Source organism: Haliotis asinina, chromosome 12 (genome assembly GCF_037392515.1).
Source record: "Haliotis asinina isolate JCU_RB_2024 chromosome 12, JCU_Hal_asi_v2, whole genome shotgun sequence".
In the NCBI taxonomy this organism is placed as follows: Eukaryota; Metazoa; Mollusca; class Gastropoda; order Lepetellida; family Haliotidae; genus Haliotis; species Haliotis asinina.
This window is the reverse complement of record NC_090291.1, coordinates 7,439,613-7,466,759: the sequence shown is the minus strand read 5'-3', so window position 1 is coordinate 7,466,759 and position 27,147 is coordinate 7,439,613. Positions and strand designations below refer to the sequence as shown.

Here is a 27,147-nt window from a genome sequence, read left to right as displayed (position 1 = left end):
ACAGCAACAAAAGATCTGTTATCACGAGAGATCTGACATCAGCCTGTAACAGGATCCGTACATTCTGCTGTGATTCACGGATCACGTTTAAGGGGATCGTGGAGTCGGGCATGGGAGGTGTGCATGATGGAGTTCTGGCGGCCTCATACAGCTGCTGTATCTACTGGGAAACATTACAATAATGCTTAGTCTCTGCAATGCTAAAGCCTGAAATAAAATATATAGGTTTATATATGCGTTAGTTTGTTATTGTCAAACTATATATATAGTTTTGATAGTAACAAACTAAATCATATAAATTGACAAGGAGCCCCAAGGAGCCCCGAGATTCAGAACCTGAACCTGTGGAAATCTAGATTTGCTTCATTTAAGGTTTCAGCTAGCATTGCAGAGAGGGCTTGGCAGTTGGAGAAATAATGTGACTCTTGGACCGTGAAACAGACTAGCGGAACATCCACATGTAGGCGACTCGTCCTACAGTCCTAATACACTCACGCCATGTAGGCTGCTGGTCATACAGTCCTATTACTCTCATGCCATATAGGCTACTGGTCCGACAGTCCTACTACACTCATGTCATGTAGGCTACTGGCGACACAGTCCTAATACACTCACGTCATGTAGGCTACTCGTCATACAGTCCTCCTACACTCATATCATGTAGGCTACTGATGCTGCAGTCCTACTACACTCACGTCATGTAGGCTACTTGTCATACAGTCCTCCTACACTCATATCATGTAGGCTACTGGTCATACATTCCTCCTACAGTCACGTCATGTAGGCTACTGGTCATACAGTCCAACTACACTCACGCTATGTAGAATACTGGTCCTACAGTTGTGCTACACTCACGTAATGTAGGCTACTGGTAATACAGTCCTACTACACTCACACTATGTGTGCTACTGTTCGTTTATAACGTAGCCCCAGTAATAGATTGCGGACGTTGAACGTACCTGTGTCTGTTGTTTATTTCCTGTGCATCTTTAGAAACGATATCTCGGGGGAGTAAAATGCTTCCTGTGTTTGGGGTTGAGCAATTACGATGGCTGGGTGATATGAAATGAATCAGTATAATGTACACGTCGTGCTGACTCCGGAACAGGCCTGCATTCTGCCCAAGCAATGTATACATGTTCAGGATAAGACCAGATCAACAGGCTACATGCGACTGAAACCTTGGAACACGCCTGCATTCTGCCCAAGCAATGTATACATGTTCAGGATAAGACCAGATCAACAGACTACATACGACTGAAACCTTGGAACTGGGCCCCGTTCCTCAAAGCTACCGTAGAGCGACGTCTATCGTAAGTCTATGTTAAAGTATGGGAGTTACGATCACCTTAATTAGCGCTGCAATCGTTTGAGGAAAAGGGCCCAGGCCTGTTTTCTGTTCTGCAGGCAGTGTATGTTCAGTATAAGCCCAAATAAACAGATCCAATACTGCTGCACGACGGAAACTCTCGAACAGATTTGTATTTTACAGTCGCTACATAAAGGAGGAGAGTTCTATCGACGACGTCATGTTGCATAAGACGTCTTTAGACGCATTCCGGGCCCTCACGCAACAATGCGTATTGTACGTCGATCGCACCTGTGGTAGAACGCGCTTTTCTCCATTTCCAGTCCTCGCGCCCCCAGTCATGGTTAGATTATTACCTGTAAGCGGTGTAAAACTTCACTCATGACTGCCAACAATAAGCATATGTCGTATGTTAGGGGTAGAGCACGATCCAGTGTGAGACTCTAAATTAACACGCCTGGAACTTCCAGTTAATGTCTCTGTCGTCGTAGGAGAAGCAGATGTCAAGGACGTTGAAGCCCTCTTACAACTCAGGATAAATTACAGTCAAACCCCGTTGTGTAGAACTCGTCGGGTCCAAGGGGACAGTTCGACACATCGTTATTTTGCAGTAGGATACACATACGAACAATATATCTTTGCAATAAACGTTTACGGCAATATTGATCTTTAAGTTACAACATATACAAATGTAAATCAATTGAATCACTTTATTCGTCATGGCAAATAAATATGCATACAAAAAGATAAGAACAAGAATAATTTAACAAACTCACAAGCGATCCCATTTAGTTGACAGCACTAATTCATTTTCAGTCAGTACTTAGAAGCACCAGGTCCAGACGACTAGGCCTTGTGCACGGAATATACGAAGTAAATATAACACTGTTTGAATACAAAGAAGGATGTATGTTTAATAAACAATAAATCCAATGTTTTTTTTGTTTTCAGTGTCCCCTGTAAATATGTTTTAGGAAAGTGTTTTGTTTGTGACAAAGTGAAGAGACATTTGACATTTTAAATTTTATATTACAGACTATAGCTCTCTCAAGAGTGAGATGTGAGTGGTTATGTGATTACATATGTAAGCGCTATTGAAATGTCTTTTGTAATGGAGCCCCGTATAAATCAAGGTTACTCCAAACTGGCGTCCCACAGGGATCAATATTGGGTCCGTTTTTATTCATTGTTTATGTAAATGATACTGCTGATGATTTATACTGCATAACGAGACTATTTGCAGATAACGTATCATTAGGCAAGGTGTCTGGAAATCTTAACATATCAGAAGCCTCATTAAAAGTAAATCTCAGAAGGTTAAACGACTGGGCAAACAAGTGGTTGATATCATTCAACCCAGATAAGACAGAATCAGTACTTTTCTAACTTAAAAATGATATTTGCTCGATTAAGTTACTGTTTGACGATATGATTGTTAGATCTGTAGACGATGATAAGCATTTGGGGATAATACTTTCATCGAACTGCAAATGGTCCTCCCATGCATCTAATATTATTTCCAAAACCTCTAAAATGATTTACTCAATGAGGAAACTTAAGTACGTATATTCTTAATAGAAATGCACTTCTAAATATTTACTCTCTTTGAGTACACATGTTGCGTCTGGGGTGGCTGCCGAAAAGAACTAAGTTTAAAATTGGGACGACTCCAGATGGAAGCTGTGAGAATTATTACAGGTCCTCCCAAATATTTTTCTTTTAATTCACTTTATTATGAAACTGGCTTGGAAGCAGTATTAAGGCGTAGAGGAACATAAAAATTGCCCTTGCTCTATAACATTCAAAACAACAAAAGTCCAGTCTACCTAAAGAAATTAGTCTTCAGTGCTTGGGTTTCAGGATCAATATAATCAAAGAAATTCAAACAATATCTGCTTCCCATCGACTATAAGACTGTGGGACAATTTATCTACACATGTAAGAGATTGTACTTCACTATCAAAGTTTATATCAAGCATTATAACATCATATAACTCATTTCCACTGTACGTTTCCTACGGTATTAGAAAATTTAACAGTTTCCATACTCAACTACGTTACGAAGCTAGTAGATTAAGTTACGATCTGTACAGAGTAGGGCTAATCACTGATCCATCTTGGAACCTGTGTGAAAATGTTCATCACTATTTCTTAGAATGTTCTTTACACAATCAACATAAATATGTCATGCTTAAAGCTATTCAAGACGTATGTGGTAGTAGTTTTGTGATTACATTATCTGTTATTTTTAAAGGCATTGCTGATCTGACAAGTCATAAAAATGAAATTATATTTAAAATGTCTATCAATACAAATGCAAATCTAAACGATTTCAGTAGTCCTCTCTCTATACACCTTTTGTATTAAAATATTTCCCTCTGTTATCCTTCAGTCTTACCCTGTTTCTAATATTTCTTGTGATGTAATAAGTGATTGTAAATATCTTTGGAGAGGAGTTTTATAAGTTGAAAGAACTTGTCCCCAATCCTTTCACATTGTGATTAAAATATGCTTAAACTAAACTATACTATACTGAACTAAATAAGAGTGAGATGATAGTGCAGGCGGTGGTGGGTGGTGATGGTGGTAGTGGTGGAGGGTATGCGGAGAGGGGGTTGGGGTGTCACCTCATTTGGACAATCAAACACGAGTGTGATGAGCGAACACTACCCAATGGGATACCACACTGGGCTACCACAATCAGACAGTGATCGATCTCAGACCTCAAAACATACAATAACTTATTCTTCCCTTCAGTGCAGTGAGTTACATAATCGATTGTGATGGTAAGCCAGCTTAAATACAGGAAGCCAGCGCCCACCATATGTTTCGGGATACGAGATAGCAACAGGGCGCGCAATGATGCCAAACCGCCCCGGCAGTACGGAGTAATATAACTCGACCATGGAACGTCGAGCACCCTGGAATGGTGAATATAACACCAGTCGACATGTTGCAGCGACCTGAAAATCAAGCCCCCTTCTTGTATTCACTTGAAACTAAACGATAATGCTTCTTGTAACAAGATCTCAGCAGCTAATGTCGTAACGATGAACGGAAACACACCTATTCAGAGTATACAAGTTTCACGGAACTAAATGCACGAACTTGTTAATTAATTTTTCACTGCAGTATCACGTCGTATAGCCTAGGAAAGAAAATCCATTACATCTTAACAGGTAGTCTAGTTTTCGTGCCCGAAGCGGCAAGGGAAATGAATGTATATTTCACTGTCAAGTGTGTTCCCTAGGCTGGGGCTCTCAACCCACACAATGCACCCTCAAGGCGAGGGTTACATCTGTATATAACTAGCTGGAGTATTAAAGCAGTTCGTGGGTTTTCTTAAATCTATGTTGATAGAGGGGTTCGGCTAATAAGTAAACACAGTAAAAAAAGTTCAGCACTCGCAAATTTAAAGTTGCATCTCTTCATGGTTCTAAGATCATGTCATTCCTTTCAGTAGCATTCAGCGCGTGGTGGAAGCACATGCTATTGACATTGTAAAGCTCCTAAGACACCAACTTAGATTTTTCCGTATGATTTCTTCAAAAAGCGCTTGTAATTGCCATACTTTAATGAAATTGTGTTTTGGACCATATTCCGTTCATCTTTCGTTCTGTGTTTTGGGGAATTTGCAGTCCTTGAAAATTAACATCTTTTATGCAACGAATATGCCGTTTATTGATCTTGATCTTGCAATTTGTTTTGCAAGGGAAGATGGGTGTCGGAGTGTGTGCAGGAGATATTTTGGCCACTTGCCAAAATTGCCCCCAAATAATCAGTTCTATTTCAACGTGTGTCCTTAGTCACAAATGACAGATCAAAACGCATATTTTGCAATGTTAAGACCAAGGTTTTCAGCTATGCCTAGAATGGCCACGGCTGCTATACTGCATGGTTGCGTCTCTTGGGGACACCTCCAACCTTGATAGCGGGTTCGAGGCCCGGATTCCTCCGATCAAGATTGTTTACCAATGCCAGCTGCAAACCTGTTTTAAGGGTTTCACCAGGGTGGTGAACGTTTGAGACCTGCCTCACTCCGGGATTTCCTTCCACATAAGCAGACCCGCCTTCACAAAGGGGATACTCTTGAAGACGGCCTTACACTCAATGCATTCACTAAAGTATTTTTACAAATAAGTATGTAATGAGTTCCGTGATCTTTGCTCTCTGCTCAGGAAATTTCTTCATCCCGTTCCAGGACATAAATTAGGCGTATAACACACTCTGGAAATAGACTTTCAGCGATAAGATTCTAATGAATGAGTTTGCAAGATAAGAGCTGAAGTTGTTAACTTGGTTTATTAACGCAGAGAACATAAATAAAACGCAACATAGAATACATCGACCTTTCTTCTACATATTACATGCCTTGTATGAAAATGGCAAGAAACGTATTAGAACTCCCTTTGCTGTTCTAATATTCCACGTAAACTTTCCCCAATTTCTGCACCATTTTCAACACAGCACCATTCTTGGAGTCATCCTGTACCAGGTCCATGAAGCCTTCGGCCACATACTCCGGGCTGCAACCATTCAGAGAATCGTTTGTCAACCCAGGATTATCCAGTCTGGTAGATTCCGTTACAATATATTACCGCAACCCATTCAACATATTAGACTACAGTAGGTATCAGTCACATTCAAATGGCGGGAGGACCGTCCAATCAAGATACCACGAAGGCGTTAGACATTATGTAAAAAGAAACATAGTGACGTCAGATACTCTGTTACGGCTGAGACTGTTTGTGGTATCCGTCATAACGTCATTATCCGTCATAACGTCATTATCCGTCATAACGGAGACCTACACTGTATACCTAAGGGTAACAATCAGTGACGTCATCGGAAACTCTCGTCTTATGATTATATTAAAGGATTATATTAAATACGCGAAACTCAGACACCTTCTGAGGAAACAGCACATAGTGTCAGACCTAAGTCGTTTTATCACTTGGAGGAAATCATAGAGATGTATAAGGTGCAGGCAAACTTAGACGCACAACTGAACTGGGATTCAAACCCACACTCACTGATGTCTGGGGTTTAAAATGGAAGCACAGCGTAGCTACCATTAAAAAAATCCCGAGCGAACACATGATTGTTGTTGGGAGGGTTGGCAAGCACTCAATACGATCTGAATACAAAACTTGGCAACTTATTGGGCTTACACGAAAATATTGGCTTGCAACGTGCCTGGACTTTCAGAGAGGTCTGGGCCACCCGTCTTATCAAAGGAGCGTCAAAATAGTAATATACTATCCCCATAAAGAAACGCATAGGCGATTTGTATTTTTCAAACGCTACTCATTACCTATTGTGTTAAAACAATCGTCAAAATATGTAACAGAAGCGTTGATAACATGATTTTACACAATTGCACAAGTAGAAAATCGATTTTACCGAAAAATGTTGATTTTGACGAGATTTCTTCCAAGAATTGAAAAGGCATCGCCAAAACGCAGCAGAAATCCTCTTCCACTTGAAATTGTGCAGCAAAGAGCATGAACTGTTTTGAAGGACTTTCAAGGTCAAATCACTACGTCACATCTTGACTCTGCGACACGGAACAGCGCCATTGAAAGGATGCACGCTGGAGATTACCAATCTTCTGTTGCCAGGCGTCTGAATGTTAGTCCGAGCAAGATATCAAATCGCTGAAACAAAGCAGGTATAACAAATGGCCGTCCCCGTTCGGACAGACCTCGAGTTACCACTGCAGCCGACGATCGGTACATCCGGGTACTATATTTGTGTGATCATGCTGCCTCGGCTGAGAGCAGCCCGGGTGCCCTGACTTCGGAGGCGATCCGATCAAACAGCACAGAACAGGTCGAAAGGAACTGGTCTGAGAGCCAAGAGACCCGAAACCGGAACTACGCCTTCACCATCGCGATCAACGTCTCCTTAGTCTAAATGTATCCATTTGGTTGTATAGACCTTCTTGTAAACGGGTGCAAAAATCATGCACTAAAGTCTATTTGCGGACGAGTTATATATGCTTGAAAATAAAAATACAACATTTTCTGGCCTATGCGTTTCTTTTTTTGGATAGTATACTTTCTGAATCACGTTTGGTGAATGAAACCTTCATGTTCTCTGTAGCTGATAAGTGTCAAAATTTATTGTTTTTGAGTTAGTGTCGACAACCTTGACATTTTAATTCTTTTCACATTCAGGACACTTTTTGTGTCCTCACGTTCCCATGGTTCTGCTGAACGAGAGAAGCCGAGATGATGAAGCACCACAAAACTGTGGTGTCGAATATGTCGAATGAGGAGGATGAATAAGGCAGCGATTGAAATACTTTCAGCACGGATTGCCAGATTAAAATTTAGACATGTATATGAAGGCAGGTCACTTTTGGTCAGGGCTGGCAAGTTTTACATCTAGCCAGCCTTGTGGTGTGGCGAAAATATTAGGGAGTTTCGTGCCTTGGAATAGCCCGGATAAACTGGTAAACTCTCCTGATTGTGCGAACATGAGATGGACTCAACGACACTTACGACATCACTCCGTGTTCTTCAATATATTTGCCGACTTCTCCGTCAGCTGAATCAGCACGTGGCATCATGGCTGTAGCGCTAAAGGAAGGACATAACGCATTCACGCGCACTCCATTGTCAACACACAGAGGATTTTTCTGAAACATTCAGCATGCCCTAATATTTGGGGCACATAGAGTCAACTTCATGTTCGGATTGTTTCAGTTGAGCCAATATCTCTTCTTTAGAACATACAATAATTATGTTTGAAAATGCCTCTACTCAGGATCAGGGAGAACATATCACATTTGAATCCAGTTTATGTCTAGAACTGTAGATTTGTGTTTATTTGGAGATGCATATTTCTGAACGAGTTTGTTGTATTTCTGAGACTAAATGAAGCTCTGAGGCAGAGTGGTTTGGTGACAGGTAATGACTTTTAAATATTTTACAACAGTTCGAGACAGCCGCGTTCTATGTACAATGTAATGTAGCCAACCCTGTCTGGTGGATACTCACAGCCCAACTCCTGGAGAAGCCGATGACTCCGTGTTTAGTGGCAGCGTAAATTTCACCACCGGGAACGGGCATCAAACCTGCACAAACAGAAGCACGTGACATTCTTTAGTCCTGCGTTCTCACGTAACAAATCGTCTTTCATCGTCGTGGGCTTATGTAAGCATTGTATGTCATATCGACCTCTCGCATCTATTGTTATATCCTTTAGTCATGGAGAGGGAGCAAGGCGTACCGCTGCTTTTGTCAAGCATCACTGGCAATGGGACAACATCCAACAGTTACATCACGGGATACGGAGAGCACTGAGTTAGCTCACCTGCTATGGACGCCGTGTTGACGATAACTCCCCCACGGCCCCCTTTGTCCTGGCGCATCAGATCCAGGGCGAGGTTCGTCCCTCGGATCACGCCTTTCTGAAACACGCCATCGTTATCGTACAGCTCACAGCGTCTGGTGGTCCCAAGCTGATTCAGATGAAGTGTCTACGTCCAGGTTCAGGTCAGGGTCTAAACTTCACAGTAACCGTCAACGTTCATGTGCCGTTATGCCCACATCGATGGTCAAACTGTCAGACACGTCGGTCTGTGGACCAGGGCAACAGAACTAAAGTACGGATGAATCTGACGCACTTGAATATCCCTATGTATGCTAATGCCAGTGTAAATATGTATGTCTTTTACCACAACCCTGATTATGCACTTGGACTCCACTCGGGATTATGGTTCAATCCGAAAAAGGGAATACAGTGTGTAACACGTTCCGGTACACCAGCAATGTCTTCTTTGCTCAAGGTACATATAGCAATGCGACGCAAAACATGCGATCATGACAGTACCAAATATTACCCGTACTAAGTGAATACCTGATATGAATGATGATCCATATAGATAATCATGAAAGCTGTTGCACTGTCTATAAGAATCAAGATAAGTGGACTAACTGACCAAGTTGACATCAACGGTCTTCTCCCAAGCTTCCCTAGCCTCGCCAACGATCCCAGCGTTGTTCGACATGATGTCCAGCCCACCGAACCTTTCATGAACCTGTTGGAAGACAGCTGAAACACGAGGACATGAATGTGGACGTGGAGAGAACATGAATGTGGACGTGGAGAGGAGATGAATGTGGACGTGGAGAGGACATAGATGTGGACGTGGAGAGAACATGAATGTGGACGTGGAGAGGACATGAATGTGGACGTGGAGAGAACATGAATGTGGACGTGGAGAGGACATGAATGTGGACGTGGAGAGGACATGAATGTGGACGTGGAGAGGACATGAATGTGGACGTGGAGAGAACATGAATGTGGACGTGGAGAGGACATGAATGTGGACGTGGAGAGGACATGAATGTGGACGTGGAGAGAACATGAATGTGGACGTGGAGAGGACATGAATGTGGACGTGGAGAGGACATGAATGTGGACGTGGAGAGAACATGAATGTGGACGTGGAGAGGACATGAATGTGGACGTGGAGAGGACATGAATGTGGACGTGGAGAGAACATGAATGTGGACGTGGAGAGGAATGAATGTGGACGTGGAGAGGACATGAATGTGGACGTGGAGAGAACATGAATGTGGACGTGGAGAGGAATGAATGTGGACCTGGAGAGAACATGAATGTGGACCTGGAGAGGACATGAATGTGGACGTGGAGAGGACATAGATGTGCACGTGTGAAAGATATGGATGTGAAAGATGTGGACGTGGAGAGGACATTGCGATGTAGACGACAAACATCACATACACATCCAGCGGACAGAATCCAAAGTAAAACCTTTAACAAATTTAACACTTTAACAATACTGCACTTGCTACAACGCTTTAGATTAACACCATCCTTTGTGAAAATACATCCAGACATCAGCAGATTTGTCAAGAATTACTGTAAACCTAAGAAGATATTCCCTAAGTCGAAGTAAGGGTCTGTGCACCATTAACGTTTCTGGCGCTTTCACAAACATTCTCTTTCTACCTTCCATCTGGGCTTGTGACGTAACGTCGGCTCTCACAAACATCACGTTGTTTTCGCCATACTTCTCTTGAAAGGCTTTCAACGTCGCTTCCCCCGCCTCCGCGTTGACATCAGAAATTAGAACCTTCATAAATCAGAATAAATAACAACATACATAAAAGCATTGTAGTTTGTGATTGTCAATAGCAGCAACAAAACCATTTTCATAATCAAAAGCAATCACTGTGAAAAACAGAGACAGTTATACTATTCCGTGTTCCCGGGCAAAATAAAGTATAAGCCTCTTTATGTGACAGAAATAAACAGTTATTGGAGGGAGTGTTTTATATGCTGATCACAGTTTCGGACCTTACGTTCACCTTGTTTGGGCAATTGTTTTCAGCCTGCTAACATTAACAGAACGTCTGTAATTATCTTTTTTTAAATCCAAATGTTTATTACTACAGCTCCTGTCATATGTCTTATAGACGGAGACGATGCTAGGTGTTCGCAAAAAGAAAGCATATAATTCCCTTCGTGTCTCACCCGTTACAAACACTCGCAGATGCGAGACAAGTGTTCATATGAGCAAACGTAGAAACACAAGATCCTACAAGTCGACATCTAGTCTGTTGGTTGTTTGCTTGTGACTCATAGCTACAAGTTGCCTCCTGCAAATTGGTTAAGTTATTCAAAACCGACCCCGCGTCCATCAGATTAATGATCTGCACACGGTAGAGGGTATATGTGCCCATGTTCGAGGCTCTAAGTTTCCTTTTTAACCCATCAGGTGTACAGACCGTATGCACAAGCTGATGATAAAAGATCCGTACCACACATTGCAATGATGACTTACCGTACTTTTATCACGAACATTCACTGATGAGTGCTCGTGCTCTCCTCAACACAACGTCATTTTTCCATAGAAATAACAGACTATACAGTTTCAAATCTGGAAAGTGTTTGCCATCTTGGTATATATCCTGAAAATCGTGAATGTTTAATTTACCTACAAACCCCAAACATTGGTTGCCTTGTATTCTCATTCTAGTCAGGAAAAAGGACGATAATTATTTCTGTGGCAAATGTATGAATGGAACCGAGGTAGGCAGCTAAATGATTTACCGATGATTACATGAACTTTAAATATGTTAATTTTGATAGCGCTTATCACACATGACATGCTGAGTGAAACTATCACACTTGGCGTCGTTATATAAATCATGAATCTTTAAGAAAAGTATCAACTGACTCTTTCTAGGACGAGTCTGAAGAGCGTACCACATCACCTATGTATGAAGAAAGCAGGATAACAACCGGGTCTAAAGAGAGCACGGAGACGAATCTGATAAGAACACAATATCAGGTAAATCTGAAGAGAGCGCGATATTAATCAAGTCTGAAGAGAGCAAGATATCAACCAAGTCTGAAGAGAGCATGATGTCAACCAAGTCTCTGAAGAGAGCACGATTTCAACCACGTCTGAAGAGAGTACGATATCAACCACGTCTGAAGAGAGTACGATATCAACCCTGTCTGAAGAGAGTACGACATCAACCACGACTGAAGAGAGTACGATATCAACCCTGTCTGAAGAGAGTACGATATCAATCAAGTCTGAAGAAAGCATGATATAAACTGAGGCTGAAAAGACATCAATTGACCATTAAGATACTATTCCAGTAGAGTCCAGCTGCACCAAACACACATGTAGGTCGCGCTATAGAGGGAATGTAGCCCAAGGTTGAGGAGCTCTCACACTCTTTCATTTGTTTTGTTCCCAGCACTATGATAGCTCTGCAGAACGCGATCTCGGTCGGTTAAAATGGGTACATAATGGTGGATCGTTTAGTCGTCTACCCTGACTGTGTACACAGCACTATCACATACTCCGCTACGCAGGAATGTTAACAACTGGGCACACTCTGTCAACACACCAGATAACAAAAGTAGCTTCAGTTCCTGACCTGAATCCAAGCATGTGATTATTGTCCAACCCTACTACCTTGACTTTACCCGTTTCAGAATATCAGTGAAATAAATATATATAGTTCATGTACTTCAATATAAATACTGAACATAAATATGTTCTGCATGACTGTGTGTACTGTGTATATCGATGCTCTGAATAACTGTAAATATCGATGCCCTGTTTGAGCGTATGTCAATGTTCTATAAGATTGTTAATATCGACGTTTTGTGTAAGAGTAATTCAATGTTCTGTATGATGGTTACCATCGATGTTCTGCATGAGTGTAAATATCGATGTTCTGTATGAGTATATTTTAATGTACTGTTTGAGGTAAATATCAGTGTTCTGTATGAGGCAAATACAAATGTTCTGCATGAGATACAGATCGATATTCTGTATGAAGTAAATGTTGATGTTCTGCAAGAGGTAAATGGCGATGTTTTGTTTTAGCTAATATCCATTTTTCTGTGTGAGGTAAATATTAATGTTCTGAATGCGGTAAATGTCGTTCTGCATGAGGTAAAAGGGCGATGTTCTGTATCAGGTAAATATCGATGTTCTGTATGAGGCAAATATCAATGTTCTGCATGCGGTAAATGTCGATGTTCTGTATGAGGTAAATGTCGATGTTCTGTATGAGGTAAATATCGATGTTCTGAATGAGGCAAATGTCAATGTTTTGTGTGAGGGAAAGATTGATGTTCTGTAGAGATAAATGTTGATGTTCTGTATTAGGTAAATGTCGATGTTGATGTTCTGTAAGAGGTTAATGTCGATGTTCTGTATGATGTAAATGTCGATGTTCTGTATGAGGTAAATGTTGTTCTGTATGAGGTAAATGTATGAAGCATGCCATATCTTGTCAGTGTTTCGCCACTCGTATTAATAGGGTATCTGATATATCAGCACCTGTACAACTGATCTAGGTCAATGTCAGTTTAGGGACAAGGATCACAGGATCGATATAATTCCTGCTGAGTGACATACTGATGAGATAAGGAAGTGATACACATCCCTTTACAATACCTTAGCACCGTTCTCCAACAAGGCCTCTGCAAACGCCTTCCCTAGGCCTTGTGCGGCCCCCGTAACCAACGCGATCCTCCCGCTGACTTTCATCGTGTTGCTGTGGTGCGACGTCACTTTTATGTTAGCGACACCTTCTGGTTGTGAAATACGTGAAGGTCTGTGCAAAGGTGGGGTTTCTGATTGCTGAGCGGACGCTTGGGGAAGTCGCCGATAAAGAAACACGCAACCGAAACATGTATTACTGATAAACCAATGTAGACATGTAGTACCGTTAATATTTCCCAGTCTCGTTTTGGGGTTCGAACCTTTAGATTCGAAGTCGGGCACCTTGTCCACGTGACTTAAGAGGTTAACCCCGTCAGCAAGCTGACAAGGTAAGGATGTCACCTGTAGGATGACTCCCTGACCTGCTACATGCATACTTCCCCGTCAGCAGATGGCACGTCACGTGCCGCATAGCAAGCTGCTGAGACTCACTGAGCTCAGATTTAATATGAAGGAGCTCAGCCCCAACGCTGGGCGCCAGATTTAATCACCACTTGATTAAATCGGGGGGAGAGCAAATAAGCAAAGCAGCTGTATGATGTACGGATTTCCTGTCGTGTACACGTAGCATTATCATTATCTCAACTGACCGGCAAAAGAAAGTATTTCAAAAGTTACCTTTTCTCAGATTATGAATATTATGCAAGTAAATAATACGCTGAAACATGTCACCTCAACGCAGCAGTTTGACACCTGCAGTGAAATTCACGCACGCGTCTATAATAAAACGAGGAAGTGGTAAATTAAACAAACCAGGATCTGGTGCTGCTGTCAGAGTTTCATATGCACTAAGTTTATGAAAGTTAGCGTGCAGAGAGCTTACACATGCAGTTTGAAAAAGATCACCACAGGTAGTTGAACGTGAGAGGGTCATATGTGGTCGTCACACGCCAACTTTGCAAGAACCTTCAGTTGCAGTTATGCAAAAATAGATTGAAGAGAAACAGTAGTACGACATGTTCACAGCAAACCCTTTGCAGAATGGCAAGCAGCGTGACACTGAGAAGAATGAACACTGGTTTGATGCTTACTGCAAATGCGCTACATCCCGCTATCAAAATTTCAAGATTAGACTCACGGTGACGAAAAACATTACTGTCAAAAGCCTGTTCGTCTCCCCTCTCCGCTATGACTGACGACCTCTTGAAAATCTTGTATACTTTCTTTTGCCGGTCAGTTCAGTGTGTTTGTGTGGCAGATTCATTATACTGTATATTACGACATGAAACATATCGATGATAAAGTCGTATGTTTGATTCAGTGTTTAAAGGAATATGTCGCTTCAATATACATAGCATGAGGTAGTTTTGGGCAAATATTACTGTGACAAGGTCGACAGTACTTGACTTCTGCAGCAACCCTTGTTCGAACTCTAGTAACATCCAGGCTCGACTATTGTAACAGTGTTCTTTCCAGCATCAACTCCAATCTGACTGAATAACTGCAGAGGATTCAAAACATCTCTGCTCTTATTATCAGTAGAACTTCCAAATGTGGCCACATCACTCCTGTCCTCTAACGTACAAATGTCTTCGTGGCTTGGCCCCTTCCTACTTCTCTGACCAGCTTCACCCATATGTACCAGCCCGCAGTCTCCGTTGCATCTCTCAGAATCTTTTTGTGATACACTCCTACAAACTGAAATCTTTCGGACACCGTAGCTTCTCCTACACAGCACCAGTCCAATGCTCTTCCATGTGACATCAAAGACTCTGATAGTTTTGATAGTTTTAACACAAAACTGAAAACCCACCTTTTCTCAGTATACTTCACATAATTTCACTCATCTTCATCTTTGTACATATTTTTATACATTTCTGTAGCGCTTTGAGCATACCTAAGGGTGTGGAAAAATTATAAATGTGCATTATTATTATTGTTATTGAATTCTTTCATTAATAATCTTGTGAATGAACTTTTGGATTGACCCAGTGACACAGCGTGTTGACATGATGGGACAAGTCCAACCAAGCACATGTAGCATTTAAAGAAAACATCACATAATCCATATAGTCAGTAATGTTCACTATTAATAGACAGGCTAGTAGAAACTTATCACTTTCGACTCAATGCAGTCATAAGAAGCGCGAAAGTCAGAAAATACCTCCTCTGTTCATCGCTCTGGAATAACTTGGTCATGCCACGCCATGGGGAGAAAGGCAGATGGAGAACCGTGGGCGTGTTTCGGTCGCGGCCTGTCGGTGCTCGTAGAGTCAACACCCACCACTAGAACTAGGGGCGACGCTTTTAACAAAACAATAATTTACGTTATACACCGTCCCCGGTCCGACCCCGGTCCCCATTTCCGACCTCGAGACCCAGACACGCGTTCCAGCCAGGAACTCTTACATAACTATACCATACTATAGGTGTGTCTGTCCGTTCACCAAATGAACACTTCTGGGATGAAATAGACGTTCACGACGTTATCACGTACCCTATACATGTCTTCAGTAACTCCGCCAAATCTTTCTACAAAATCATATTCCCCAGGACTTCCATCGACCTTCAGAGGCAAAAGTGAGGCAAATGTTCCGGGTCCTCATCAATACGCCAGATGGAGCAAATCGTTACTGACCCTGTTCTAATAAAATATCTTCATGAAAATTCGCTCATCAACCATCAGCCAAACATCCGGCTTGAAAGTAAGGTCTTTGGAGTTCATCGTAGTGTCTTCTATTACAATACGGGGAGGTGGGGTCGAACAGTGGTTGAAGCGTTGCTCGTCACGCCAAGAACCAGGGTTTGTTTCCCCACGAGGACACAATGTCGGAACCTATATCTGGCCATCCATCAAGCTACCATCCTTGGTTTGTTCTGTCGCGCGTACGTGTTTGTACGGTTTCTCCAACAGTGTGTCCAGATGACAGCTTGGACACTGAACAACAAAATAGCTTCTCAAACATTATTTTGGGTGTTGTGTGTAAAATATCACATACTGCTCTGTACACGGTGTGCCTTGTACCGTATTGGCATGTACTAAACCCATCGTTCTAAACAGTTGACTATGGTCAGCTTGCATGAATCTACCACTCTTGGTGTTTCCTTGTTTCTTTCGCTACTTTCCAATTGGAGTTGCAGAGTGAACAGTTCTGCCTCTAATCTAACAATCACAAAACACACGTGCTAAATATACCAACGTAATGAAACAGAAAGACTTGGGAGCATATTATAAAGTTTATAACAACGGATTAAATAATATACATGTACACATATAAAATATATAGATATTGCATGCCGATGCATGGTACAAAGGGACAGTAATATGACATTCTAGAATATGCGTAATTGAACTTTGACAGAACGTGTATGTTAATGTACACATTAGAACATACAAGTACACTGCAATTTTTGAGCACGTGCCTTGGAATACATGAAGGCACAGTGAAGAAATTCGGGATGAAATGTTTTCGCTGCACAACCCGTGTAGCACGTGCAGCAACACGCCCCTTTGTGATAGCATGTTGTCATGATGTACACCGTGTCATCAAGTTCCTTGAAAGCCATTTGAGATCAAAACGTAGCTAATATTTATAAACATAGCAAAAAAGATTGATCACCTAACAATATATCACTCTTACTTGATTTTGGACAATATTCTTTGAAGCATTCGTAATTTAAACAACTTTAGTTTGACCTCAAGAGACTTTTTTGCGTTGCCGCTTGTTGGTATGAAACTGTGTGTTAATACCAGCACCGACGGGGGACTTGCCTTGAGGTCACTCCACATCCTTTGTTCTTGGTAAGCTCACTTTCTCGATGATTTCATTGCTTTCAATATTCGTGATACACTTTGCCGAAAGACTTTCCCATTTTTAAAACCGCCCCATTCTTTGTTTCGTCTTGTACGAGATCCAGAAATCCTTCCGCCACATATTCGGGACTGAAAAACAGATTTGCTTTATCTTACTTGTACAATACCTTTATATGAACATTTACTCACTCGAGTCGATGTAACCAACAAGCTTATCCCCCCTCCTCCCCTGCTGATTCTGTATGTCTAATGATATGAGTGCAAGGTAAACATACGTCATTATCCCAATTTTGTCGATGAACTCTTTGGCGGCAGTAGGGGAACCAACAGTGGTGTTGTCGATGTCGGCCACTAGGGCCGTGTCAGCGAAGGCCGGACACAACATGTTGATACGGATGCCGTTCCCAGAGCACTCAGGATTCAACTGAAATTCGGAAATTCAGCAAGCGCTGAATCAGCAGCGAATCTTCAACACACGGTACTTATCAGACTAAAGTTGTGCTGGTTTTATGTTCAGGGAAAGCAGTCTGCAGGGTTTAGTATTATGGGCCCATGTGGATAAATAACTGCAAAAATACCTTTAAGTTGATATCTCATTACATTATTTATATTTCCTTTATATCACATCAGCTATTTACATGTGTTCGTGGAACTCACAGCCCAACTTCTGGAGAAACCGACGATGGCAAATTTGGTAGCACAGTAAACCGGGCCAAATGGGTTTGGGTTTATTCCTGCAAAAAACCCGATATAATGTTACACATGAAATGACCATATTCTATGCCAGACGTCACACATTCAGAGTTTTACTCGCGTAGTTCGTGCCACGCCTGTTACCCGTCAGCAATACCTTCTTACAGCACACAATGTCCGACAACCCGATACACAAAGGTCCATGCACAACTGAATACGTCAGATCCATGCCCACTACACTATGTTGCACGTCCACTATTCTCCACTGTATGTGTTCTGTTCATCTGTCTCTCCGTCACGTGTCAGTGTCATTCTGTTACACTGGCTCTTATCTGTGATGCACGTGCTTTTTCTTTACGTCAATGTCTCTCTGTTACACTGACTCTAATCTCTGGTAGACGTGCTTCATTGTTACACGTATCGCCCTCTGTTACATGTATGTCTTTCTGTTAAATGGACTCTGATATCTGGTACACACGCTTCTCTGTTTCACCTCAATGTTTCTCTGTTACACTAATTCTAATATCTGGTACACATACTTCTCTTTTACACGTCAGTGTCTCTGTTACACTGAGTCTAATCTCGGGTAAACGTGTTTGTTGTCACATGTATGCCTCTCTGCTACATGTGTGCCTCTGTTACACCGCCCCTAATCTCTAGTACACATGCTTGCTTCTCTATTACACGATTGTCTCTCTGTTACGTCGACTCTAATCTCTGGTACACGTGCTTCTCTGTTTCACGTCAACGTCTTTCTGTTACACTGGCTCAAATCTCTGGCATGCACGCTTCTCTGTTACATACGTGTCTCTGTAACATCCTCATCTACCTCTTTGAAATCCAGTTGTTACATCAACGTTGCCATCTGTTACATTCTTAGCTACCCTCTGTTACATGACTGCTACCCTCTGTTCTTTCAGCTCTACCTGTTCACGTTGTCCCTACTACCCACCTGCCATGGACGCTACGTTGACGATGACCCCTCCTCTCCCGCCTTTGTCCTGCCTCATCACATCCATCGCCAGGTAGGTGCCCCGTATCATACCTTTCTGGAACCATTAGCAACAATACAACACTACGTCGAATACACACATCAGTCAGAGTGAAACAATAGCGTGTTATCGTTGCACCTATCTAACAAATGCAAATTCTTAATTTGTAACGTGGATTTCTTCACGAGTTCTCAACATGTATGATGCATGACCTTTGCTGTAACATTTGAATGTACCTCTTCACAGCTGTAGACTCACATATGTACGTAAATGCAAGTCTGTATGTTTGAAGAATTAACGTACCTACTCTTGCGACTATGTTAATATCATCCTTTTCTAGAGCCACTGTATTTACTCTCGAGAATATTACTACCTCAGGCCTCGACTGGGATGCCACGACTCACCAATATGTATCCCCCTTGTTATCTATGCATAATGAATGTACGTACTTCTTGACAATACTGCTACTTCACCATGACTTACCAACCCGCATAGCCCTAAGCTAATGCCCAGTAGAAAGAACGACAGCTCTCTTGACGAATGCCATTTTTCACAGTCAGTATTGACCATTCAACAAGATTTACCAATAAGCACAAATGTATATTGTATTGTTAAATATTATTTGAACGAATGTACCTACATTGCGAATAAAAATGACGATAAAAATCTTAAGAAGTCTTAATTTTGTACAATTATCACTAGGAGACTTTGTAACTGATAATGTGAACGCTATCTAAAATATACCAGGGGAAACCTCAGACCAATGGGCCTACAGCCAGGAAAACTGTGTTAAGATATCATGAGCAAAGGTCCACGGCGTCCAGGAACACTGACTTCACCTGATTTGACGGCGTTCACAACAGGCATGGTGGACGGTGTCAATACGAAAGTGACATTTGTGTACGACAAACAGTTACCACGTTGATGTCGACAGTCTTCTCCCACATCTCCCGGCTCTCTCCCCCGATCCCGGCGTTGTTACACATGATGTCCAGACCCCCGAACCTGTCACGCACCTGCTGGAAGACAGCTGAAACACATCAGGGGGACACATCAGGGTGGGAGAAATAAACGAGTGTTAGTGAGTGATAGCTAGTCATGCAGTGAGTGATAGCTAGTCATGCAGGTGAGTATTCTGCTGTTGGAGCTGTGCAAGTGTCCGATAGTTAAAGCTATATTTCCTGTTTATGTGCCTGTTCCAATATTATGGGGTCCTACGAAGGTGGAGTTAGTTGAAAATCTATATTTCCTTGACAACAGAGTACCTACATAACCGGCTTGGGAGGACAGACTCATGAAATATCTGCTACAGCTACTGCTGTGTGCTGTGATAGCTATTGCTGGACTGTCGAGACTGAAACATCTACTTGTGTGTGATGGCACATCTAATGGCGGGCATGAGCTCTGAGAAACAACTTCTTAGAATCAACACTGATACACAGAGGCATCTGCTCGAGAGGAATGAGGCATTCACGATTAAGCACTGACACAGCTAGAGTTGAGCGCGCAGACACATTCTGGCCACCAGTGAGATAATCTCTGGAAAGCAAAGATGTTGACAGATAAAAGCAGACGTCAGTGACATCATGCAGCAATGGAGTGAGACACAAGCCCCAACCATTCCATCATCAACAAAGATACAGGAACCCTTCATTGGGAGGCCCATATTCATGTTACCCGCAAACATAACTTCTCGTGTGTTGCTAGCTGAGCAGATAGCACGAGTACAATAAACTTTGCAAGAACGCTAGAATCTGTCAATTTGAATCTGTTTGCCGATCCAGTCCAGATGCATGCTTATCGGGCCCTGTAGCTTCTGAAGCTAGACTCTAGTTTCCAGTAGAGGTCATCATTGTGGTGCATGTTAATCATTCCGGCATCTCGGTTATTGGAGCCAAGCGTAGGATTGATAAGGAAGTGTCTAAACGCTGAAATGGTTATTAAGACGACGAGGCGCGAAGATATTACACACAAAGGACACAAACACAGTCCTGGAACTATATTATGGATTAGACACTTGGGGCGCCTCGTGGTCTTGGTGATTATGTCAGTGTTTAGACAACAGAGGAACCTCGTGGTCTCTGTAATTACCAGGAGCCGGCTACCTAATGTTGAACCAGCATTATTTCGATGCAGGTCGTATACAGAACTGTATGAGAATGCTAGAATTGCGCGATGCACGTGGAACAGATTTAGCACATGCACCTCTCTCTTCGGCGATTTATGAAATGATTGTATCGTGACATGTATTTCAGTTGAAGATATATCTCTGCTGTTTGACATTGACGTTGTGCCACTGTAGAAAACTCTTATTTCATCATAGAACTATGCGCTATGCTTGTCTCCAGTTTACTACGAGGCAGGTTTCATTTGAAAATGGAACACATCATTACAACGAATAACTGGTCTCTGTCTTAAAATATTGCTAATACGGTCACTAGGCTTCAAGGCGGAATACGTGTTGCTTAGCTTATGCTAAACGCCGACACAAGATAAAACACGTTTACAAACAAACAGCATTGTACATAACCATCCAAAGATGCATTACAAACCGTTGTGTATAGATACTGTTCGAACCCAGAACAATTCCAAGAAATTCACTTGATTTTCCTATCAAGTACAAAAATTTGAATGCATTTCTTTCCTCAACAACCGTTTTTAGTAACTGGAACCAACATAGGGATACACCTCGCAGTATGCAATGCCGGTTAAAGCAGTTCCCAGACACCAGACAGACTGTCCGCTTTGTCATTGTAGTCTTTCAAACACAGGGCGCAGTGGTGTGTGTGTGTGTGTGTGTGTGTGTGTGTGTGTGTGTGTGTGTGTGTGCGTGCGCGTTTTATGCTGTAGTGGGTGTTCTGAAAGTTGTGCTCGCAACAGCCAGTACGTGAACGTATACAGAGACGTTAGCAAAGTCAAATGCATATCTGATATAATTTCACGTTATACGTTAGCGTGTGTTCGTGTCCAAGGACTTTGAAACGAACGGTGACAAGTATAACTAATCTTATTTTACTTTTTAGAATTTTGTTGCTCAAGGGGTAGCTATGAAGGACTGGGTGGCTGTGTGTATTACTCTCAAAGTTGTAGGACAGCGTTTCACGTGATAGGCAGAACGAATACAAACCTAATGGGGCTGAATCAACAAACATAGATTGCACTGCCTTTACTGGATAGCTAGACAAACTAACCGATAACACCAGGGAATACTAATATACAATTACAGCAAGAACGTGGAATGCTGTGACTATCCGTCCTTCTTGCTGTGGTGTTAGTCTGTCTCACAGTCCCTGAACTACATTATTTTACCTATTTTACCTCTGCAATGCCTTACATGAAGCAAGTCTAGATCTCGTCAGGTTCTGAATCTCTGGTCTCCCTGGGGCTCCTTTTCAATTAAAATGGGTTTGTTTGTTACCATCTAAATTATATATTCAGTGACTGTGCTTTAGTCTAGCTGTGGTATCAGCCCGTGGAACGTCGACTGTACACGCTTGTGCACGCATCATGATATAAGTCTGTAGCTAGTTGTACCTAGCTTTGCGACGTGAAAGGGAACAAAATGACAACATTAATTACGTCCTACATCCAGCGTGTGCATGTGTACATGTGCAGCTATCTACAATGTCATAGTCGGTGACCCAAATGAAACAAACAAATTAATGGTTCTGCTTGAACGTCATCAAAGGCGCTGTTGTTCAATGAGCAGAGTTGTCTCCCTTTACCGTGCCAGGATTCTGTTATACATGTTCGCATCCGTGGTGCACCGATATTTCTATTGATAAAACTGGTTTAATGCAGAATGTAACTTACTCGCTCATTTTAATTAGTAGTTATTGCAATACGTCACCGGGTACAAAGGGAAGCTTGAACGTGGCAGCTGTAATGATTTCAACATCTTCTAGTCTAAGCACAACACATGCACAAAACATGCATAAATCTACTTTTCTGGTAGAAATATAATCATGACTGACAATGCTCCCCGGTGGATCTCGTTCCGAGACGTCGTTTGCTAATTATATTTACCGGTCTCATGCATGTACCGGATGTGACGTCACAACTGATAATTTAACTTTATGTGAAGAAACCCATCTCTCTTTTGACAAGGTTGGTCATTCACAGTACAACATTGCGTGGGATTTCGGATATACACTCCGCCCTGTTTCTCCTGATTATCAAAACCATCATTACTCATGAGAAAAGGAATATACATGACATTCGAGGTACACTCACGGACAACGACACCTACTCTGTGCGTGCTGGGACCCACCCCAGTTGGAGACTGCACAGCCCTCTTTTAAGTCATAATAAACATTTATTCCACTGTTTGTTGTAGGTGTACAAAGAGTAAACACTGGCTTTAAATTTACTAGAATGTAGACAGTTTTCTCGTGAGTTCTACTCACATCTATTGTTGTACCTTCCATCTCCGCCTGTACGATACAACACATACGGACAGCATCCTTGTGGACCGTACGTGCATCTATATTGGCTTTACTAGGATATAGACAGTATCCTCGTGGGTTCTACTCACATCTATTCTATTATCTTCCATATCCCCCTGTACGATACAACACATACGGACAGCATCCTTGTGGACCGTACGTGCATCTATACTGGCTTTACTAGGATATAGACAGTATCCTCGTGGGTTCTACTCACATCTATTCTATTATCTTCCATATCCCCCTGTACGATACAACACATACGGACAGCATCCTTGTGGACCGTACGTGCATCTATACTGGCTTTACTAGGATATAGACAGTATCCTCGTGGGTTCTACTCACATCTATTCTATTATCTTCCATATCCCCCTGTACGATACAACACATACGGACAGCATCCTTGTGGACCGTACGTGCATCCATACTAGCTTTACTATAGACAGTATCCTCGTGGGTTCTACGTGCATCTATACTAGCTTTAATATAGACAGTATCCTCGTGGGTTCTACGTGCATCTATACTAGCTTTACTATAGACAGTATCCTAGTGGGTTATACGTGCATCTATACTATGTACCTTCCATATCTGCCTGTGATGTGACATCGCACTTCACAAAAACCACGTTATCTTGTCCAAACCTTTTCTCAAATTCTTTCAGCGTCTCTTGTCCCTTCTCCGAGTTAACATCTGAGAACAGAACCTGAAATATACAGACAGTTGACATGATCTTTCAGAGACCTTGCTTTTCGGTACTTGATAAATACATCACTACCTGTCTTGTGGTTCTAGGTGCACGGGGTGACCCTCTAGTCCAGGGTGTTGCTATTCGTTGTGCAGAGCGTCATCAAATACGAACTGCCAGAAACCTGTCATCGCGGGTTCGAATCCCGTATTGCCTGGATTAACTTTTGTTCGAAGTTTGTCAGTACCTTGCGGGTTGTACATGTCCAAGACCTCACTCCTGGCTAACACTCAACATAAAACTGACACACAACACAACTGGAATATTTGTAACAGGGCTGTAAATCACCCTCATTGGACTCTTGGCTTGTCCAGGTATAAATAACGGCCTGAAAATTGGGGTATTCATTCATGAAATGCACATATAAAAGACTGGTCACTGGTCATCGATACTTCTCTTGGTTATTTGAAGGTAATCCATGTTCATATCTTTCATTGTATGTTCTCAAAATATGTTCATATGTTCTGTTTTCTCTTGCTCTCCATGCTGTTAGCCTATACCAGTATTATCCTTTAAACTCTGCTGTATTATTTTAGTACAGCAGGGAATATTTTTATCATAGCTGGGTGTGACCAATAGCACTAATGTAACAAATTAGTGTACCTCAAAATAGTTTACAGTACCACGTGGTAACGTTTAGACATTGTATAATTTCAGTAAATCAAGATTACATACAATCGGGCTTGTGGAAGCAAAGTGTAAGTGTGTTTATTTTGTGCATGTTTGCAGTCAAAGTGTGTGCGAGTGAATGTATTTCTCAATGATTATTACGTGTGTTCAATTCAAATGTTCCATACTAACTTTTATCAACGAGTGTTTAAACAGGCATGTTATGCGAGGCTACATTTCTGTATACGGAAACTTCGTGAGCGCACATGGACCATATTGTGTCCTGTAGCTCACATATTGCTGCGTTCTCATTAATGCTAAACTCTAATTATGCATACGTTGAACACTTTCAATAACACATGCCGTTCGACATATGATCTTTAGTAATTCACCATCGTTGAGATATAAAGATATGGCCATATGATTCAGACAAGCAGATTGAACATTTATGTTATTTATGTACGTTAATTCTTCGATGTTGGGATGTAGCAAAGTATCGCCTATCATTTACGACCTCCATAAACATAGGAGATTATTTTGGTAATTGACAACACGTGTACTTCGTGTCTTACTGAAGAGTTACCTCACCATTCTCTACCCATGTTTCTCAGCTGCGGTACATGACGTATAATATGTTTTTTAAAATATAATATGAAGTGTCCTTACCTTCGTTTAATCTTTGCAATAGTGTATTGTGAAGCAGACTGTCAGTAGGGTTTATGTAAACATTAATTCACACGATTTTATACGTATTAATTGTCCGAGTTTGAAACATTGCTAATGTTTTATTATATGATTTCAGTCATGAAATGCACCGAATAAAGACTGGCCACCAACAGATCCTTCCCTTAGTTATTTGAAGGTGTTGCGGTCCCAAGCTAATTCCCCAACAACAAATTCGAGGTATTATAATTATCCTAGACCAGATATAAACCCTAAAACCGTCACTGTAAGGTCAAGGTTGTTAAACCGGAATAGTAAAGTCGAGATCCCGGGATTTCGTAAGAAATGAAACACCCAAGGGCGGGTAACTCCCTGGGTAAGTGTTAGACAGTGAGAGAGTATGGGTTTACGTTGATTTTAGCAATATTCCAGCATTATCACGGCAATGAACAGTAGAAATTGGCTGCACACACTGAACCCATAGGAATCGAACCTGTGTTTCAGAGTGGTGAGCGGGCGATTTAACCATTAACCCCATCGCCGATTACTTGCCAGACAAATAATGACATTGGACTCTCGACCAATACCGCATTACATTCAACTATAAGCCACTTCAGGAGCGAGTGTCCAGGTTGGGGGAAACAAACACGCCCCCCGACACGATGTGAACCTTGGACTCACCCTCTGGTATCGATCCGGACCAGAAAGTGAGTTTAGAGGTCCACTTGAACTGAAGGTTTACCTGTAGGGGTTAATTGTGTCAGTGTACTAACAATCGCCCAGAACCAAAGTTAATTCAACATCTGACGTTCTTATAACGTATGTCAGCTTTCAAATCCAAACCCAAATCTGTGAAATTGTTTCAACATAAATACCTGATGTTGATTCAAGGTACAAATATCAACGTCTTTCAAAATCCGATAAACAAAATCAAGATAATTTCTATAGTGAAGCACGACCTTGATCGCAAATTAGAATCCGACATTTCGACATCAACTCAACTTTAAAATCCAACAAATGCATAATATCGTAATCACTTGACTGCTGTACCACGTCACGGGCACGACATGTGTACAACGTGGTTGTGCCTGCCAGCGACGTTGACTACAAGGACAATCAGCTCTTACAACGTATAGCAAGTCAGCGTCTGAAAGGATTTCCCAGTATCTGTTGACACGTGAACGGCGACACGCCATATCTTGTCAGTGTTATGCCACGCGCATTGATAAGCGAACTGATCATTCAGCACCTATACAGTTTAACTAGGTCGGCGCTAGTATAGGTATAACGATTAAAAATCGATATCAGATCTGCTGAATGTAGTAACGCAGTGATATGAGGAAGTGATATACATCCCTTTACAATATTGTCTCACGGAAATAAACAACACCATACCTTTGCACCGTTCTCTAACAGAGTTGCTGCAAACGCCTTCCCCAGGCCCTGTGCGGCCCCCGTAACCAAGGCGATCTTCCCGCTGACTTTCATCGTGTTGTTGCAGTGGGATACGCTCACAGACTGGGCTCAGCTGTTTGTACAACTCGCCTAAATACTTGACAAGAACTCAACCCAGTCATACGATCCAGCTGTCAATGGCTTGAGCGGGTCGCGTGCGTAATAATTCTCTAGTGGTTATCATACGAGCACACATACCTCTCAGGCTGAATATCTATGTCACATACCCGGTGTAAACACAGTCAGATCCCTGCGGATATTTGGTGTTGTACGGTATTGTGAAAAACTACGCCATTAGTGTGAAATAGAATTGTAACATAATGTTCGGTATTCCATTCGACGTAACCAAGTGTATCTAGGTATGTTGTGTGAGCATCATTTTGAAGGACAACGTAATAGAATATTCAATATGGACAGTATAATCGGTTTATTTTGTATGTTATTGTATGACTGGTTAAACTTGATTTGTTTA

The 27,147-nt window shown here is 41.9% G+C and overlaps 2 protein-coding genes across 2 annotated transcripts; both read right to left on the bottom strand.

Moving 5' to 3' along the window:
- Positions 1-5,593: 5,593 nt before the first annotated feature.
- LOC137258863 (15-hydroxyprostaglandin dehydrogenase [NAD(+)]-like) lies at positions 5,594-13,364 on the bottom strand. The gene is made up of 7 exons (XM_067796559.1): positions 13,272-13,364; positions 10,295-10,418; positions 9,258-9,370; positions 8,630-8,726; positions 8,314-8,390; positions 7,816-7,952; positions 5,594-5,835 (listed from the first exon to the last, which is right to left on the bottom strand). The coding sequence occupies exons 1-7, from the start codon at positions 13,362-13,364 to the stop codon at positions 5,727-5,729; spliced, it is 750 nt and encodes a 249-aa protein (XP_067652660.1). The 3' UTR covers positions 5,594-5,726.
- Positions 13,365-16,482: 3,118 nt separating this feature from the next.
- Positions 16,483-26,924, bottom strand: LOC137257871 (15-hydroxyprostaglandin dehydrogenase [NAD(+)]-like). Its single transcript, XM_067795358.1, has 7 exons — positions 26,616-26,924; positions 23,783-23,906; positions 19,676-19,788; positions 18,719-18,815; positions 17,731-17,807; positions 17,349-17,497; positions 16,483-17,202 (listed from the first exon to the last, which is right to left on the bottom strand). The coding sequence occupies exons 1-7, from the start codon at positions 26,706-26,708 to the stop codon at positions 17,094-17,096; spliced, it is 762 nt and encodes a 253-aa protein (XP_067651459.1). The 5' UTR covers positions 26,709-26,924; the 3' UTR covers positions 16,483-17,093.
- Between the last annotated feature and the right edge of the window lie 223 nt (positions 26,925-27,147).